The following is a 19,369-nucleotide window of genomic DNA, read 5'->3' as shown; positions in this document are numbered from 1 at the left end:
TAGACTTGTCGCTTTAAACCGTTTGTCGGAGATTTCCCTGAAACACCTGGAAGGAATGAACGGGAGAGAAACATTTAGAATCGAGGTTGTTGAAACAGTTGTGGCATTGAGGAACACGTTAATAAAACCGTGTTTGCTGTACTCCAGGCTCTGAAAGCACTCGTTGCCTTGGATACAGCGATTCGTCTTTTAGGATGGAAGGTTTGACCATGCAGCTCGTCTTGGATGAGCCGCATTCAGAATGTGAGCGTCTCATTACTCTTCATACTGCACATATTGTATTACCTGACTCTGAACCCGGCCCTCCACCCCTGAGAGGAAACGCATCGATTTTTCCACACTGTAGTTACCTCATAATGTCAGCCAGTTCCTTACTCGATTAGATCATCGTTGCTCTGTCTCGTCTAATCTCTTAATACGCACGTTTCTTTTTTGTTCTCTCCGTCTCCTTCATTCTTCTTCTTCACGCCATTCTTCTGCATCTGTCCGTCTCAAGTGATATATTGCTTACAGTCATGACCTGATCTGGAGGACATTGGTGAAGATATCAGTGTTGTTTTGGCACGAGTCGGGCAATGGTGTGACAGTTAGAGCGCCCCCTCTGGTGGACGTGCCAGGGTGTAGCTTCTTCTACACTGTCTCAGATCGAGCACGTTTCAATTTTCCGAGACTGGTGCGTCTTCTAAGTGGAGGATACTTTTATTAGAGAAATGTTTGGCCAACATTTATGGCTAGCCCTTTCACATTTATGATTTTTGCTACAGCGAGATGAGAGACACCTGAAAACTACGCTGAACAAAAGATCAGTACAAATGGCAGTAAAATTCGCCCTTCTGAAAAGACAAATCACTTAAAGAGAAAGGACACTGGATGTGAAAGATACGTATTCACGTCTTTGCTCTCCAGACGAATTTATCTAGGTCAATCATGACCTGTGATTTCATCGGTTCGGTTGTGTGTCAATCGAACACAAGAAGGTGAGACTGTTGTCTCTTTGGGCGACAAATTAGCTCGCTAATGTTACCCTTACATTCCCTCTCTCTCTCCCTCTCTCTCTCTCTACACACCTTTATGATATCTTGCGGCTTTTCACTTATATATTTTTGTTTCGATTTTGTGTTGATGTTTTCGTTGGTTGTAGTGTTGTATGTGGATGTGTTTCTCAGCGTGACATGATTATACCTCTTATGAAATACCTCTTAATAAAAAAAAACAACGATTTTAATTTATATTGTATATTTAAAGCACAAGGACACTTCAAAACAGACAAAGCAATCCGATAAACTACACCAACAAACAACACAAACACACCCCTAAAAAATGACAACTTGGTCAAACGAATTTACGTTTCATTAATGAAATGTAACGGGTAATTTTCGCTCCCTCGGCTCTCGGCCGTGATCGGCCGTGGCATCGTCAGGATTCGCGGTCACGATCTCCGCTCGGGAAGAACTGGAAATCTTTTCCGTAAAAATCTCTGCCTCAAACCACGTTCGGTTCTTCAGTGATGTCACCAGATGATGCATAGCAATAAATACACATTATATCACGGAATGTCGTTTTTTTCCCTGAATCGGTTCAATGAATCAATTCAGTAAACAGATCCAGTAAACAGATCCTTCGGAGTAGCATCATCACAAATGACGATGTTGAAATCATGGCTTATTATTTCATAAACGTTGAACTACTGGTTCCTTCGTGGTTTTCACATTGAGCAGGTTCGTGGCGTCACTCTCGTGGACTCATCTCATCTCATCTCATCTCGTCGTCGCACGTCACCTTCATCTCCGACCTTCTGTGCTGCTCTTCTGATGGGTCAAGCAGTAAAACGGAGTGCGTCGGCTCCAGCAGGACCTTGGAGGAAAATATCGGGACGCTTTTTGGCCAGCCATTCTAAAGAGCACGAGAACAACAACAACAACATACAATTGTTCAGTTAGAATCTAACCCATCACAACAAGATTAACCCTAACCCTTACCCGTCCCTGAGCACAAATGAAGAGTGCTGTGTCGAAAAATAGCATACTTATCTACTACTATACTATTAAAAAGGACTTTATAATGGAAACAGTGGCGTATTTTTTGCACATAAACCTTCAAAAATAAAAAATAAAAAACAGATCTACTCACCAGCGCATTAGGCAGTGGCTCTTTATTATGCATGGATTTCCGGAGCCAGAGGCTAAAACGCGGTGTTATCAACCCCAGAATCAAAGCCACGGCAAGGGTTAATGCCACAGCGACACCCACATACAGAGGTATGAGCCGTAAAGGCTCTGGGGGGAAAAAAAAAGCAAGGTGTTCAGTTCAATCACACCAAGATAACCCTTTATCATAATCACAATACATCCCTAGACCTTCTTGTTTCTTTTGGTCTTTCACAGTTTTCTCCAACACCGTAGCCCTGTAACATAACTAATAGGTTTATATTAAACCTGTGAATGAGGTCTCTACAGTAAGACCGCATTCTCAGCGACTTGTGTGATGGACACTCCGCATAAACTACGACGAATAATAAAGCAATTTTTAAAAAAAAAACATATAATCGTCGATGTAGCGGAGTTTTCGTTAATGGAAGGAGTCTCCAGTGTCAGCGCTTTGTAACAGTCGCAGGAAAGTCTTCAGGACAGAGGAGTTTACACTTTGCAGTTTCTCTTTAACGTGGCAAGCTGCATTATTTCCTCTTGAGAGAGAGAGAGAGAGAGAGAAGGAGAGGGAGAAAAAAGAGGTTGGCGTAAGAACGACTGTTCATAGCTGCTGTAACGTAAGCGAGAACAGGAACTAACGTTCCACGGCGTCAGATGTAACTTTAAACAGTTCAAAAATGTCCTGGTTGGCGAATCTCTGCGGTATACGAGGCGAAACGTTTCCCAGGCCGTGCTGTTATGAAAGCGTGGTCCGTTGTGTGTTATTCCTTACGTAACAGATAATATACCGAGTCGAACCCAAACCCTAAAACTTATCGTAGAGAGCTCATGGAGATGTTTTTCCTCTCACTTTATTAACGATCGTACCACGCACACTGCTGTTGAATTCTGGATTTTGACCGGTCAGAAGGTGTTGGAGCAGTTCCTGTTACAGCAGCTCTGACAGACGTTATTTATTAATGAAGAATAAAATAAAACTCACCCTGGATAAGGACGCAGTGTGTATCCGTGCTCGTGGTCTTGTTGATGATGTCCAGGATAGCGTCCGCTTTCAGACAGTACGTTCCTCCACCCAGCCAGGCATCGTGATGGGATTTCTTATCCGTTATCTCCTTACTAATGGCCTGGAAATAAGACGGACGAGCAGCGGTTTGTTAGTATAACCAAAATCTGTCGAAATAAAAATAAATAAATAAATAAATAAATAAATAAATAAATAAATAAACGAAGGAAGTCCGTTTTTATTTGTACTATTCAGACAGTAAGAAGTTGCGAAGTCAAGAAGTTCGCTTCTTACCTTATGCTCATCCCCTTTCTTCCAAATATGAAGGTTTATGCTGATGTGCTTCTGGAGCTCGCTGAAGTTCACTTCGATTTGGCCTACTCTCGGAGTCACGTCCATGTTCGGAACAAGCAGCACAGCTGAGCGATGGGAGAAAACAAGAGGTCACAAGGTCAAACGGAGCACTTTTCTTTTCAGAAAAATCGATAACACGGTGGAACTGATGACTCGGAGAACATCTTCCAGCTTTGCTTTATGACTACCTGACTAAGGAATTTAAAAAATAAAATAAAAAATACGACAGGGCGTGCTGTTATAGGGACGGTGTGACGAAGCAGAGTTACTCTTACCAGCCTGAAGTCCTAAAACAGCACCCCCTGAAGTCTCAATTTAACATCATACTTTCTTGAAATAAATCTCTTTAGTTGTGGGATGTCCGCAAACCTTTTTTTCCCCCTCTTTCTTAAAGTTAATAAGACAAAAGAAATCGCAGCTTGTTGCAACACGCTGACACTGGAGACTCCTTCCCTAGAACGTTAAATAAACTTCTCCTTACAGGAAACTTCTAAACACATTCAAGCCCCCCCCGAATCGCTTCATGTGGAGCGTCTGCCTGTGAACGAGCTGTTACTATAGCAACAATAGCATATTACAACGAACGCATTAATATGAACCTGATTTCCCTACGGTCAAAGCTGCCGTTATTATATTATATTATATTATAACTTAATCGACACCTTCGGACCAATCAGAATTGAGAATTCGACATCTCTGTGGTATAATACGGATCGTTTATTGTCCGCGTCATCGCTCTGCGTCTTATCTAAGGTAGCGTAACGCCTCACTGTCTCTGCGGTTGAAGGTGTTCGGGAGCTGAGTCCACAACGTCGAGTCGTCGCATCGCGCTACAACCCTGATGTTGTAATCGGAGTCCGAGCTCAGGGCGAGGGTCAGGTCACACTCGGTCTGGACGATCTCGTAGCAGGAATGTTCGATCAGCCAGCTGTCGTTCTGCATGTATTCAAACTCCCTGCACAAGGAAACAAACAAAGTCATGAAGTCACGCCTATCCGGAGCAACTCATTTCTTCAGTGATAACAAAAGGCGTGTATAATTACATCCATTAATTACAATAATAACTTTTTTTCACAATGGACGTACTTAAGAAGTGCGATTGATGAGCGACACGCCTGCGTCACACTTGTCACTCAATGGTATTCCAAACATTTATCATAGGACAAGATAAGAGATGAAACATAGCTTCTAAACGGTTTATTACACTCGGCTGCAGAGAGAATAACGACGTACGTGCGTTATTCTTGTAAATAAATCCTTCCAATGCTTTTGGACCTTGTATTCCGGTTGTGAGTGAAATCTCCGTTTATAAATAAAGGTGACGTTAACGATGTGCTATGTGACTGCAAGCGTGTGATAATTAATAAACGAGCACGTATACTGTGTACTGGGCGTTTTTTCCCTCCCCGACCAAATTCCTCACAAACTGCTTGATCAGGTTTAGCGACAGTGACGTCAGAATCCGCCAAAAACAAACACCTAACAAACGGAAAATCACACAAACTAGTCGATGGATTAAGATTTTATTATATAGCTGCTAAACCCTGATACATTGAATATTAGGAACGCAAGCTATAATGATGAAAGAATTCAGATGTGTGATCGTGATTTGTATAGCCTGGCCTTTTCATAATTGAATTCAATCGATTGGTTTATATTTCTTATTACTATTTGAAGTACTTTCCATAGATTAATGGTGAAAAGACGACTGAAACTGTATCAAATATTGTCCTGGATATGTGATTTTAAAATTCATTAATAATTGATTCATTAATGTGCTTTACCATGAATTTTTAAAGTTTAAAGCACTCTGGGATTTCGGACTCGAATTGAAAAATGCTGAGTAAATAATTATAAATAAGTAAAAAAAAAAAATAAAAAAAAAAGTAAATAACTACTAAAAATAAATTAGTAGTAGTAGCATTTACTTTTTTGAAAAATAGTTTCTTTCCAAATATATACTGTGATCTTGTGTATAGCAGAAAATTGTTAAATAATAAATAAATATATATATGCATATATATATATATATATAAATAATCATTTTTTATTTGAATAAATGCTATACATTTCCTGTTGCATTGTTGTATATCTGATTTAACTTACAATATTTTTCTTCTTAGGTTTGAAATTTTCTTAAATACACAAATGCCGCGTGAACACAAAATTGTGTTCTTTTTTATTTGTTTGTTTTTGCAAAAAAAAAAACAACAAAACATCAATATATATCATCAAAACGATGTGAACCTTCTTTTTTTCCCCCCAACATTGCCTAATCTATCTTCCTATCAAAACCACGTTGGATAAGGAGCCAGTTGAACAAACAGTCGGTTTGCCTAAAGACGTCCAACACGTCGCTAGCCGAGTGTGAATTTCTCACACGGTCACCGTCACCCTTTGATCAAGTTGTTGGATGAAAATGAAGTCGAAAAAAACAGAGAAACCTCTTCTTTTGTCCCTTCTAGGAAAGAAACGCATGTCAGTAGGGAATGTATTAGAATTGAGCGCATGTCTGCGCCTCAGGGTGGAGCGATCTGGTTAATTCAGTTTTAAATTGTAGTAGTTAATATCATTAGGGTCATTAAACTCCACCCTTGGACAGCCGGTTTCTGTTTCATGGCACGTTTTTCATGCCATCAGGAGAGAGGTTTCGTGCATTTATGACTGCGAGCGCGTTTTAAACAGCCAAACGTATTCGTGTGTGTAAATTCGCTCGAAATAATAATATCATATTGCACAATTTTAAGAAGTAACACATTATATATGGTTTAATTACTTGTGAAAGCATTATTACTATGTAATATAGTAACAGACCTAAAGAACACTGTATAGACCATATAGGTCACCTAAACGACATCTACACTTTAGCCATGGGAAGGTCCATCCATCCATCCATCCATCTTCTATACCGCTTTATCCTTTTCAGGGTCACGGGGAACCTGGAGCCTATCACAGGGAGCATGGGGCACAAGGCGGGGTACACCCTGGACAGGGTGCCAATCCATCGCAGGGCACACTCACATACACACTCATTCATACACTACGGACACTTTGGGCACGCCAATCAGCCTACCGTGCATGTCTTTGGACTGGGGGAGGAAACCGGAGTACCCGGAGGAAACCCCCGCAGCACGGGGAGAACAGATCATAAGATCATAATAATGTATAAATTGTATATTTTTAAACTTGAGGAATAAAACCCTTTGCTGTTACAAGCAAATAATCAACAGCGGTGTGGCGTGATGAAGCGGAGATACTCTTACCACATCAACGTCGATTATTATCCTATAACACCACATCACAAAGCGTTTCATTTCTCCTATACAACAGCAATTTGCTAAGAATTACCTTTTTTTAAATTTTTTTTTATTGAGGAATGACACGTTGTACTTTTTATCCATTTATAGTTACATTTAATGTTGTGGAACGGCTGCAAAATAAGTTTCTGTTGTCACTCGTGCTACAACAGTTACCTCTGATTGGTACAAAGTGCTGACACTGACACTGGAGACTCCTTCCTTGAACGTTCGATAAACTAATAAATAGTGAGAATGTTTATAGAAACCATAGAAACGATCGTGTATTAGAATGTAAACCTGTGATTTAGAGCTGCACTATTGTAGGAGCTGCTGTTATAGAAAATTAATCAACACCCCTTCTGACCAATCAGAATCTAGTATTCAGCAATGCTGTGGTATAAACTGTAATGTGAAAACGTTATTCATTCATTTATTTATTTATTTATTTTAAATCAAAGCAGTACCCAATGATAAACGTTTATAATTTAAAATAAATAAATAAATAAATAAATAAAACTCCTTATTTAAGGATATTTTTTGTACTTTTACTTACTGAGTCAAATCACATATGCAGGAATTATTATAGTTTATTTTTGAACCTCACAGTGTCAGCAAATGCAATTATTTTGTCCGTATAAAGTATTTATTTTGCTAAGATAAGTAACTACCTTTACATTTATTCGAGTCTGACATTTGCATACTCTGTACAACACTGTTGAAGGCGTAAGAAGTCTCAACATATTGTAGCGCGTTAATTTTATTTTATTTTTAGTAGCCTACTTGATATCTTTTTAACCTAAGCTAGCATAGTAATTGTTAACTATCTCTAAGTATCATTAGCTGATCACCTGATTCAGAAAGCTCCCACAGAGTCTGGTGTGAACTTAAATAATAATAATAATAATAATAATAATAAGTAAATAATAGTTGTGTTTTCTCACCCCTGATACTGTACAGTGTAGTTGACAGTGCAGCAGGCTTCCTGCAGAGGGCGCCACTTCAGGGTGTGCCTCATGTTCTCCGACTGGATCGAGATGTTCAGTGATTCGGGCAACAGAGCGGCATCTGCAGATGGCAGGTGTCGAGATCGTTAGCTTCTTAACTTTATATACACTGTCCATATATGTACCTTTTTTTCCGTTGTTGTGTTAAAATTGCATACTTCAGCAGCTGATACAGTCGGAAATTGACATTAATCAAATGTTGATCTTTTAAACGCTAATAAGAATTAATGTCATGTCTACATCGATGCCTGCCTCCATTGAGACTACAAATCGCAAGCTTTTGCTCTCCATAGAGTTTGTAATTCATCCAAATAGCCCGTAATTCTGGGCTCCATTTGCACAATCCTGAGATCTCCTCATCAACGAGAGGAATTCTAGCAAGTTCCCACTAACTCACGCATCACTCGCTCAGTCACAATCACCTCCAGAATGGAGGCCAAGTTTGCATTCTGCTTTTATTTACGTTTTACAACTTTTTTTGAAATCGGGGTTGTAAACTTCAGTTAACTTTGTCTGGCACCTACTTTCCTTGTAGCTCTTTGGAAATCTCTAGTCCCTGTGGATGAGAGCGCCCCAGCCAAAGCTTCAACATATCTGGACCTTCAAAGACAGCCCACTTACAAAGTCAGAGCCAAACTCAATTCCAGATGTTGTAGAAGCACGGGCGGATACCTTCTGAAACCTGTAGTCTCGGCTTCTGGATGAGGGATCACCTGCCAATTCTTTACCACCGACTCTGAGCTTACTCTGAGCCATACTCCAATTGCAAACGTTGTGGATGCAGGGTCACGTACTTAATCAATCGGGAAACGTATGGCCCTGAAGAACGCTTCTAGGTTCCAGCACAAGATGTCCTAACCCGCATTCTGATCAGGAAATTCCATAGCCCTCACCCTGAACGTCTCGCATCGTGCCCCAGTCGGAGACCTCAGCAATCATCCCAGGATCTAGGTCTGCTTCCAAAGTGACCTCTTTTGATTATCCCTTTGTCCGTTTGGTTTTGCTGAATTAACTGCAGTAAACCCTGCATTGGCATCCAAGCCTGAGCATTTCTAAACATAGTAAGCGCAATTCAAATACAACGCCATAAGTATGAATAATGATTAATAATTATGAAGCCCTACATGGGATTGACACTTTCCACCACATGACTAAAAAAAAAAAAACGTGTTTACAGTTTCACTGGAATGAATCACACGTGACGGCGTAGATCTGACTCACTTAATCAGGTTATTATAGATGCAGATTGCCCATGACAAAGAATCGGTTTCCATTTGAGTGATTTCAGTGAGGATGTAAAAGGAGATCTTTCGAACAGGCTTTTATTGATTTCTTTATATCTGGTGTGTATGCTTTAATTTAGGGAGATGGTTTTATACCCAAAGTATCATTGAAGCACAACACATCGGGCACAAGGCGGGGTACACCCTGGACCGGGTGCCAATCCATCGCAGGGCACAATCACATACACACTCACACACCCGTTCGTACACTACGGACACTTTAGACACGCCGATCAGACTACCATGCATGTGTTTGGACTGGGGGAGGAAATCGGAGTACCCGCAGGAAACCCCCGCAGCACGGGGAGAACACGCAAACTCCGCACACACAGGGCCACGGTGGGAATCGAACCCCCGACCCCGGAGGTGTGAGGCCAGAGTGAAAAACTGATTTTATTTTTAGTCTTCAGACATATTTGTTAAGGGTAGGATTTGCATGTGCAAAAATGATCTGTTATTTATTTATTTATTATTCAAAATGTTGAGTTCTTTCTCAGTCCCTTTTCAGCAGGGGTATATAAAGCAAGTTAAAAAAAAAAAATGTAATAATGTGTATCCAGATAACAAAACAAAAAAAATGAGAAGAATGAATGATACATGAATGTTACACAAAATGCGATTTTTGTTTTGTCGCAAGGTAATCATTTTTTTTTTTTATTTAAACCTTTTATCTTAGACGTGTTATGAAATAGGGGTATCATTTTCACCCAGAAAACATCGGGACGTAAACATTTGCCTTCAGTTATGTCTTTTTCTTTCTATCGATTCGGTTCGTTTTTTTTTTGTTGCTGTTGTTGTTTTTTTTTTACTTTGCATAAAACTGGAGAAGACATTATAATTTGCATTTTCGGTTGAATTTGGGGAAAGCACTTGAAGCCCCCCGTAGCTGATCAGCTGAGACGTTCGGTCTGAATTGTGCGTCTAAAACGAATAACACGCTCACGTTCTTGTCCATGCTTCACTCATTTATCAACGTACCAAGGCTCTGGAGTTTACCTACAGCATTTGGACTTTTGAATTATTTTTGAACTTACGGCTGAGAGTGGCGATGATGAACGCGGAGGTCACAGTCTTGAGCAAGCTCCTCGTCTGGAACATAACCTCCAAACCCTCTCAGTGGCCCCAGCGAAAAAAAATTAAAGTTCCACCATAAATCCAGAACATCCAGCAGAACGTGTGTGTGTCGTCTGTCTGAAAGAGATTTGTGACAGGAGGAATTCGTGTCTGTCTGTCTTTCTGTGTGTGTGTGTGTGTGTGTGTGTGTGTGTGTGTGTGTGTGTGTTTGAGGTGAAGAAATATCTTGAGGTGTATTTCGGTGGAATTTAAAGGTGAAGTCATTAAGCTGCTCACCTGCATGACCTGTTTATAAGCCCCGCCCACTGTTTCAATTCTGATTAATGAGAGACAAAATGAGCTTGTGTTTTGGCCTGGAGCGGTCTGAGAGGCACTGAGTAAAACCATAAACCTGTCAGTACTGGCGGTTGAGAACGTTACAGGATTTAAAGGAATGTGAAATAATTTTTTCTTGAGGTGTCAGAGGTTTCTATTTTCATTTACAGCTGACACCCTTATCCAGAGCAGCTTACATTTATCTCGTTATTTTTTTATACATACAACTGAGCAGTTGAGGGTTAAGGCTCTTGCTCAAGGGTCCAGCCATGGCAGCTTGATGGTGCTGAGATTTGAACTCATAACCTTCTAAGTAGTAGTCTTAACCACTGAGCTACCACTGCCACTGGAATCAGTCCCAGTCCCAGTAAAGGAGGCGTGGCCTCTGCAAAATTAGCCTAGTGGTCTATGTGTCTGTTGTCTTAGTGAAGGAGGTGTGGCCTACGTGTGTTTCAGTCTTAGTAAAGGAGGTGTGGCCTATGTGTCATCAGTTCTAGCGAACGAGGTGTGGAGATTACATTAAAAATTGATTTTCTGAAAAATGTTTTAATCCATAAATCTAAGTTAAACTAACACACCAAATAACGAGATTTTGGCATATTCAATTCAATTCAATTTTATTTGTATAAAATTGAATTGGATTGAATTGAACTGAATATGCCAGAATATGCCACCATATTGTTGGTGTCTGTGCATCTGTACTGATTTGGTAAAAGTTGTCATGTCAACTGTCCTCCAGCAGATGGCGAGAGAGAGAGAGAGAGAGAGAGAGAGAGCGACCTGAAGCCTTTAGCTCAGAATTTGGACTTTGGGTTTTGACAATCAACCATTAACCAGGCCATAAAGCCATGAAGCTCTAACGTTAGAACATCTTATTATGGTGTCTAACGTTCGTAATGTTTCGATATGAAACCAAAACACTGAGCTCATTTGAATTTACCACCCTGAAACTGTACAACCCACAGCGCATTACTCACGGTGATGAACCGCTGACCTCGATTGCCAGTTTGAAGATGTATACTGATATATGTATGTGTAATTGGAGCCTATGTTGACACAGTTGCAGCTAATTGGATTAAAAGGAATGGTTGAACTCTGAAAAACCCAGAAACTGGTTTGAGTCTGATAAATGAATGGCGTTTTGGTTCGTCTGGACCACTGAACTGGAAATACATGCTCAAGAAGTGTTGGAAAGGGATTAAAGGCATGAATTATCCCCTGTATAATTGCAACATAGATACTATTTGTTCTTATATGCCTAGAAGGAATGAAGCATTGAGTGTTTGGTCATTTCTGGAGTCTGGTATCACTCCGTACAGCCATAAAATCTTATCACAGTTTCACACCAGTGGTTATTACAGACTTCTTATATATATATACTGTATGTATATAATTCCCAGTGACATCTATCTTGTACACTGTTAACTCAGTGGAGCGTCTGAAGCAGCTCTTAGGACTAATTGTACTGGTAATTTATTTTATTTTTTCCCCCCAGCGTTCCCCCAAATGTTCTCTCAAAGGTACATCAGTGGTCCTTAAGATCCAATTATGTACCCTAAACGAAGGTCTCCAAAATACAAGTATTACAAATGTAACCTTTGAAGATACCATCAAACTGACCAGCCAAAGTGCATTTTATTGCCAACGACAACATTCAGTGTACACCGAGGAGCCGTTTTTTTCTTGACTCACAAGTACACAATCCCTCCTGCCATCAGTCATCGCTGCGAAAGCCAAACATGGTTATCTGTGTCATTATAAGATGGGGAAGTGTCCGTCCACAGTTCCACACCCGTACCATCGTCATCGAGAGCAGAGTGGGCGCTCAGGGTGTGGCGCTCAGCTTTATGACCCTCTGTAAAGGCTAAAGTCCGACTGTTTACTTGAAATAATTCCACACTCGGTGATCAACAGCACAGGAAAGAGAAGGAGAAGAGCGTTTTTAAGCTTGATAAAGGCTGCTCTGTGATTTGATTTGGTGTTCGTGAGAAAAGTCAGGGTGAAAATGTCGACAGCGTTGGAATTGACCGGGTTCTTGCTCGGTGTTGCATCTTGGTTGGTAACAGGCGCCGCTCTGGCCAACGACTACTGGAAAGTCTCGTCTTTCTCCGGTAGTGTCATCATCTCAAGCCGTCAGTATGAGAACCTGTGGCACGCGTGTGCCGAAGACAGCTCCGGGGTCGCCAATTGCCGAGACTTCGAATCCCTACTGGACTTAGAAAGTGAGTGATTTTTTTTCACTTTCCATCAAAACTGGGTCAACATGGCCTTCAGTAGAATTTAACCCTCGGTATAGTTAGATGAGAGATTTTTGGACAACATTATGGAGGATAACTTGGCCGTTCAGTGTAACTGAAACGTGTCCGAAAAGCCTCCGTAAATAGGGCTGTAACGTTTGCCAGCGCCACATCAGTTGTGCCTTCGTCAGTGGATATTGGTGGATGTCCACTTCTCAGTTGGTTCTTCTGTTGTCAAAGGCACTCTTAAAGGCTATCTGAATATATATATATATACATATATAATATAAACTAAGTATGAAAAATTTTAGAAGACTAATTTTGCTAAAAAATTCTTCATTTCCCCTATGTATGGAGACACGCTGTAATGGTAGTCTCGCTTTAATTAAACGTTCGATGTTCAAGGTTCACTCTTTAAGATCCGTTTGGTTTTCGGCCGCCATTTTGTGCCAAAGTCACATGATAAGGATCTGGCGAGAAGGACAAAGCGGATTTGAGAATTCGAAAGCGGTTCATTAGAATTATTGATGGATTCTAATGGTTGGTCTAATGGTCTAATGGTGGTGAGCCACTTGATGATTTTCTGATGAAGTTCTGGAGGTTTCTGATGGTGATCTCATGCTACCTGGTGGTTGAATGATTTTCATTGAGCTGGAGAATATTTATCAGACAGGACCGATTTGAATACATCGTAAATGAACCCGTACTTGGAAACCACCGTTTAGTGTGCCCTATCAGGCCAAGTACTATTTGGAAGTGAAATTATTATTAATGTTTTTTTTTGTCCCCCAGCAGGAAAACACCAGTAATGAGAACCTCGGGAGTCTTGTTTTATTTGTCGCTTTGTTGGAACTCTTTGTTGGTTTTTAGTGTGTTGAAATCCACCTTCATGTGGCGTCTCCTCTTCTCTCCAGGCTACCTCCAAGCATGTCGGGCTCTGATGATCATCGCCCTTCTCTTAGGCCTCTTCTCTATGATCGTGTCCATCCTGGGCCTCAAGTGCATTCAGGTCGGGAGCTCCAGCGATCAAGCGAAGGCTAAGAAAGCCGTCGCTGGTGGCGTCCTCTTTATCCTAGCAGGTGAGTTTTTATTATTCTCGCTACAGAAAGGATGAATTATCTGACATGTATGTGTTATTATTTGTATATCATATACAAATAATATTCAAATCTGAACTATATTATCATCCAAATCCCATTTAATATACTTTGGACCCACAGTGATAAACTGGAGGCCGCAATCGTCCATTATGTCCATTAGCTACATTAGCCTAGCCTTGTTTATGTGCTACATTAGCCTCGTAGCTCCAGTAGACGATGAAAGAAGCAACGTTCAGACAGCAAACGTGTCATGACATTGATGGTTAGGAAAACGGTTTGTTTTTATATTAACTTTTGCCAACGTTTATGTGGAGCGTGTGGTATAATAACGAGTAAAGTTATATTTTCGCCTCTTAACTTTCCATCACCGCTGTTATTTCTTGTCAGGTCTTTGTACGATGACGGCCATCTCGTGGTACGCCGCACGCATTGTTGAAGACTTTAAAAACCCTTTCAGTGGAGGCATTAAGTGAGGACTTACACTCATCTTCTCCCTGTCTCTCTCTTTTATTTTCCCCTCTTTCCTTTTATCATGCTACGTTTCTTCTTCTTCCCTTTCATTCCTCATCATCTGTTTGCCGTTCTTTCTTTCTCTTCTTACCTGTATGTCTTTTCTTTATTTCCACGTGTCTCTCAGTCTCTCGTTTTCTCTTTCCGCCCACTTCATTCTCTCTTTTGTACTCTCCCACTTTCTTTCTCTTTCTTTCGGTTTACTGCTTACTTGCTTCTCTTTTCTTTTTTACTTTCATTTAATGTCTCTCTCTCTCTCTCTCTCTCTCTCTCTCTCCCTCTCTCTCTTTCCCGCCCTATATCCTGACTCACTTTGGTGTGGTGTTTGTACAGATTCGAGCTGGGGGCGGGACTGTACATGGGATGGGGCGGAGCATGTCTCTCCATTCTGGGCGGAGCTCTGCTCAGCTGCGCCTGCAAAGACGCATCTTCAGGACAAGCCAAGGGGTGAGATGCTGCCACGCACACACACACACACACACACACACGCACATACACACTACATCACACATACATCAAGGATTCCTAATCAATTTCTAATCCACGGGTTTAAAAGCTTCACGAGTACATCATCAAATTTCAGACTTTAATAATGAATGGCGTTAAAATAATAAGGACTTTATGAATAATTTATACATCTGGCTTTGAGACATCTTTCAGTGTAACACAGCCCCAGGATTACGTACAAGACGGCATTTGATAATCATAATGAGTCTTTATTAGTCGCATGTACATTACAGCACAGTGAAAAAATGTTCTTCGCATGCCCCAGAATGTTAAGAAGCTGGGGTCAGAGCGCAGGGTCAGTCATGATACAGCGCCCCCTGGAGCAGAGAGGGTTAAGAGCCTTGCTCAAGGGCCCAGGGCCCTTAGCCAGTCCTCATTTTTCCAATCCCATTTCACATACACATCATTCTACTTCACAATTTCTCTTTGGATTCCTCTAACTGTGTTTTTTTTCCCCCTCTTTTTTCTACAGTGGATACTACGCCAGGAGTCAAGCGGCAAAGATCCACAAACCCGTGTCTGAGTCAGAGACGGCAAGGGCTTACGTTTAAACGCCAGAGATTTCTCTGCATGTAGTGTTGTTACTTGGTTTTTCGTTTTAACCCACCCTTTTTTTCTACATATTTTTTTTAAATATGAGGCTCATGATTAATGTGGAATTGGATTTGTTAATGATAAACGAATATTTTACGGATGTTGGATATTATGTCGTTTGATTACTGAGATTTATGTGTATTGTGTTATTTGTTTTAAAAGGCGAAGGCTAGTTGTGTGGTGAACAGAGTTTATCTTGGGTTCAATAAAGTTGAATTGAATGGAACAGAGCACTGAGTAACCTAAAGGACTTATTATTATTATTATTATTATTATTATTATTATTACTATTATTGTTACTGTTCAGCTCTATGCCTGGATTTGGATCCTGCCTCACTTCTAAACTGTTTTATCTGCAAAATAAATAAATGTCAATAAAAGGAGTCCAAAAAAAATCCCTAACACCCTTCACAACAAAGTCTTATAACACACTGCACATCTAGGCGATATGGAGATATTGCCTCATCACAAAAGATATTGTCTCTAAGACAATACCCATCGATCCAAATGAAAAATCCCACACCTAAGGACGACTCATGCAACTTCACGTAATCGTAAATGGGACGTTTTAAAAGCTGTTAGCTTTCCTGGCTGGGTGTAATCTAATCCTCACTGAGATAGTGATTACACAGTGTGTGTGTGTGTGTGTGTGTGTGCTGTGAAGGCAATCTGTCACTCCTCACAGGGTTACTGTGCTGACACGGACAGTGCAGGATTACACACAGGATTACAGGATTACAGGTGAGGGCAGGAGGAGGGCGCTGCACCGTCCCGCTGTTACACCGCCGCAGTAATACACCTGAGAAAGTGAACGCAGCAGGAGGGCTCAATTTAATCACTGTCCCTGGTGTTACTACTAATAACTCATGACTAACTCGCCTGTCTGTCTGTCTGTCTGTCTATGTCACTCATTCAGTCTATCTGTCTGTCTGTCTGTCTATCTATCTGTCTGTCTGTCTATCTATCTATGTCACTCATTCAGTCTATCTGCCTGTCCATCCATACATGCATCTATCTATGTATATAGTTATTTGTCTATCTGTCTGTATATTTATCTGTCTGTTGGTCTATATGTCTTCCTGTCCATCTGTATATTAATCTGTCTGTGCATCTATTTAGCTACTATTTGTCTATCTGTCAGTCTGTCTGTCCATCCAACTGTCCATCCATCTGTCTGTCTGCTTGTCTATCTATCTATATAGTTATTTACTTATCTGTCTAATTGTATGTCCATCCATCCATCCATCTATCCATCTATATACCTACATAAGTATTTATTTATCTGTCTGTCTGTCTGTCTGTCGGTATATTTATGTGTCTGTTGGTCTGTATATCTGCCTGTCCATCTGTATATTAATCTGTATGTTCTTCTACTTGTCTATCTGTCAGTCTGTCTTGCTGTCCATGCATCCACCCGTCTGCCTGCCTGTCTGTCTGTGTGTCTGTCTGTCTATCTATCTATCTATCTGCCTGTCAGTCTGTCTGTCCACCCATCTGTCCATCCATCCGTCTGTCTGCCTGCCTGTCTGTCTGTCTGTCTGTCTATCTCTCTATCTATCTGTCTGTCAGTCTGTCTGTCAGTCTGTCTGTCCATCCAACTGTCCATCCATCCATCTGTCTGCCTGCCTGCCTGTCTGTCTGTCTGTCTATCTATCTATCTGTCTGTCAGTCTGTCTGTCCGTCCATCCTTCCATCCGTCTCTCTTTCTGTCTGTCAATCTATTTATCTGTCATTCAGTCTCTGTGTCTGTCTGTCTGTCCATCCATCCATTTGTCTGTCTATCTACTGTATGTATGTATTTATTTATTTATTTCTCTGGGGGCGTGGCCGCTCTCCTGCACTCCGGCTGTTATCTTATTGTTAGGCTCATTAAAGAGTTACAGCAGTATGAATCTTTAGTGCTTCGATGCAGGGTATTTACTGCACATTTACTGGATATGTCTTTTAATTACTGATCATATAACGCTCACTGCTGTGGAAGCATATCAGAGTAATAACTAACACATATATAACTTAAACGAGTTCGGGGTGGTCATGGTCATTTCTTCAGGCCACCCCAGCTGGTCACTGATTATTTTCCTATAACAGCATGACATGGATTTAAGCTCAAACTTTAATTAAGGTTAGAATGAAATATCAGTTGCAGGTTGCTAGGATACCAAATACAAATATCATGATTGAATTTGCATATATGACATGACAGGAAAATTATAAATGTAAATCCAATGCCAATTTGCGCATTTGAATTTTGGATCAGGATCAGGATCAGGACAGGTGCGCAGGTGTGTGGTGTCGTCAACATGTACCTCATGAGCTCAGGCTCACCACAGGCCTCGAGGCGTGGCTCTGATCTGCTCATCACACCACGGCGAGCAGTCAGTAATCTCACCCAGTGCTGACCAAGGGGAACCGACCCAATCCGCTCAGCCCAGGTGCAGCAACAGAAAGTGCACCGCTGGGTGTGTCCATGTGTGTGTGTGTGTGTGTGTGTGTGATGGGGGGGTTAACCTGATTAGCTGAGCAATAACTCCTGATACAAATAGCAGCCGTATACTCCGTGTCAACACGCCGTGTCCTTTTCTCTGTCTCACACCTCAACAGGATCGGCTGGACCAGGTACGAACATCACGACACACTGAACTGTAACGGAATATTGTAAAATGCATACAGAAGCGGAACTATTGGATCATGGGATATCATCAGACATGCAGCAATATTTACAATTTCATATCGTCATGATTTTCATGTCTGTTTGGGTTTGAATAATAATATTGTGTGAAATAAGACGTCCATTTAAGCATAAAATCGGTTATTACGTTCAAGTTACATGACGTCTGTTTTACGCATGAGTGCACAAACTCTGAATTAGTAATGATATCTGAGATTTTTGAAACGTTCACAGTGTGATCCGACACCTTGGATCCTTCATGTACGGCTCTGGGGTCAGCAAATTTACCCTAGATATATTTTAAGTAGGGTGGGTTTATCGTTGAAGCGAACTTTATAACTTTATAGTGGTGAAAACTATCAAGTTGTCATTATTGTTATTACTTAGTTATTATAGTATAAGTCTAAGTGAGTTAGAATTGAATGTTTAATGTTTAAACTATATCACACACAAATGACTTTTTAAGGTATTGTTTTTAGAAGTTTATTTCCAAATCTATACCTCAATAATGACATTATATATATATTATTGTCATTATTGAGGTATAGATTTGGAAATAAACCTCGAAATATATATATATATATATATATATATATATATATATATATATATATATATATATATATATATATATATATATACACACACACACACTTTGTTATAGATAGGGTTACAGTGTGTGATACTAACACAATTACATAATTTATATGCGCTCTGATGTTATTATCTCCTTTAATTCCTTGTCAGACTTCACTGGTTGCCACAATGAGTCCGAAGAATGTCATCTTTAAGAAAGCGTGCAAAGACAAGTCGGTGAGTGAGTCACCTGCAGAGCCTGCTAGTGAACCGTACCTTAAAATGAAATGTTAGGTGTAGGGTGCTAAATGTAGTAATACTACAGTAAAACTGTGTGTGTGTGTGTGTGTGTGTGTGTGTGTGTCACCCAGGTGGCTGTGTATATGGGGAGACGAGATTTTGTTGATCATGTTGATTCAGTGGATCCAGTGGGTGAGAATTCACTGTTCCTTTCTTTTACTGATTGATCGATTGATTGATCGATTGATTGATTCTTTCACTGTTGAAACATAACACATCTCTCTTTATAACAGATGGTGTTGTTCTAATAGACCCCGAGCTTCTGAAAGGCAAAAAAGGTCAATCTCACCTCACTACGATTAAATATGAAACATATTTCAGTGCATCTCAATCCATGAGCTGATGTAAAAATAAATAAATAAATAAAGAAAGAAATAAAAATGAAAGCATATTTAAAT

General features: G+C 40.5%; 2 protein-coding genes across 3 annotated transcripts; one reads left to right on the top strand and one right to left on the bottom strand.

The window, feature by feature from the left end:
* Nucleotides 1-778: 778 nt before the first annotated feature.
* crfb16 (cytokine receptor family member B16) lies at nt 779-10,226 on the bottom strand. 2 transcript variants are annotated; one of them, XM_053651902.1, is made up of 7 exons: nt 10,125-10,226; nt 7,745-7,868; nt 4,275-4,459; nt 3,445-3,569; nt 3,130-3,271; nt 2,131-2,276; nt 779-1,893 (listed from the first exon to the last, which is right to left on the bottom strand). In XM_053651902.1, exons 1-7 carry the CDS (start codon nt 10,186-10,188, stop codon nt 1,753-1,755), a joined length of 927 nt encoding a protein of 308 aa, XP_053507877.1. In that variant the 5' UTR covers nt 10,189-10,226; the 3' UTR covers nt 779-1,752. The 2 variants fall into 2 exon arrangements, with proteins under 2 accessions (XP_053507877.1, XP_053507876.1); XM_053651901.1 differs by having other exon boundaries at nt 1,776-2,276.
* A 2,100-nt stretch (nt 10,227-12,326) lies between these two features.
* On the top strand, nt 12,327-15,657 carry cldn15la (claudin 15-like a). The gene is made up of 5 exons (XM_053651911.1): nt 12,327-12,701; nt 13,631-13,795; nt 14,204-14,285; nt 14,660-14,773; nt 15,306-15,657. Exons 1-5 carry the CDS (start codon nt 12,485-12,487, stop codon nt 15,382-15,384), a joined length of 657 nt encoding a protein of 218 aa, XP_053507886.1. The 5' UTR covers nt 12,327-12,484; the 3' UTR covers nt 15,385-15,657.
* Nucleotides 15,658-19,369: the final 3,712 nt, after the last annotated feature.

This window comes from Ictalurus furcatus, chromosome 20 (genome assembly GCF_023375685.1).
Source record: "Ictalurus furcatus strain D&B chromosome 20, Billie_1.0, whole genome shotgun sequence".
Classification (NCBI taxonomy): Eukaryota; Metazoa; Chordata; class Actinopteri; order Siluriformes; family Ictaluridae; genus Ictalurus; species Ictalurus furcatus.
The sequence above is the reverse complement of the archived record's forward strand: the minus strand, read 5'-3'. Positions and strand labels throughout refer to the sequence as shown.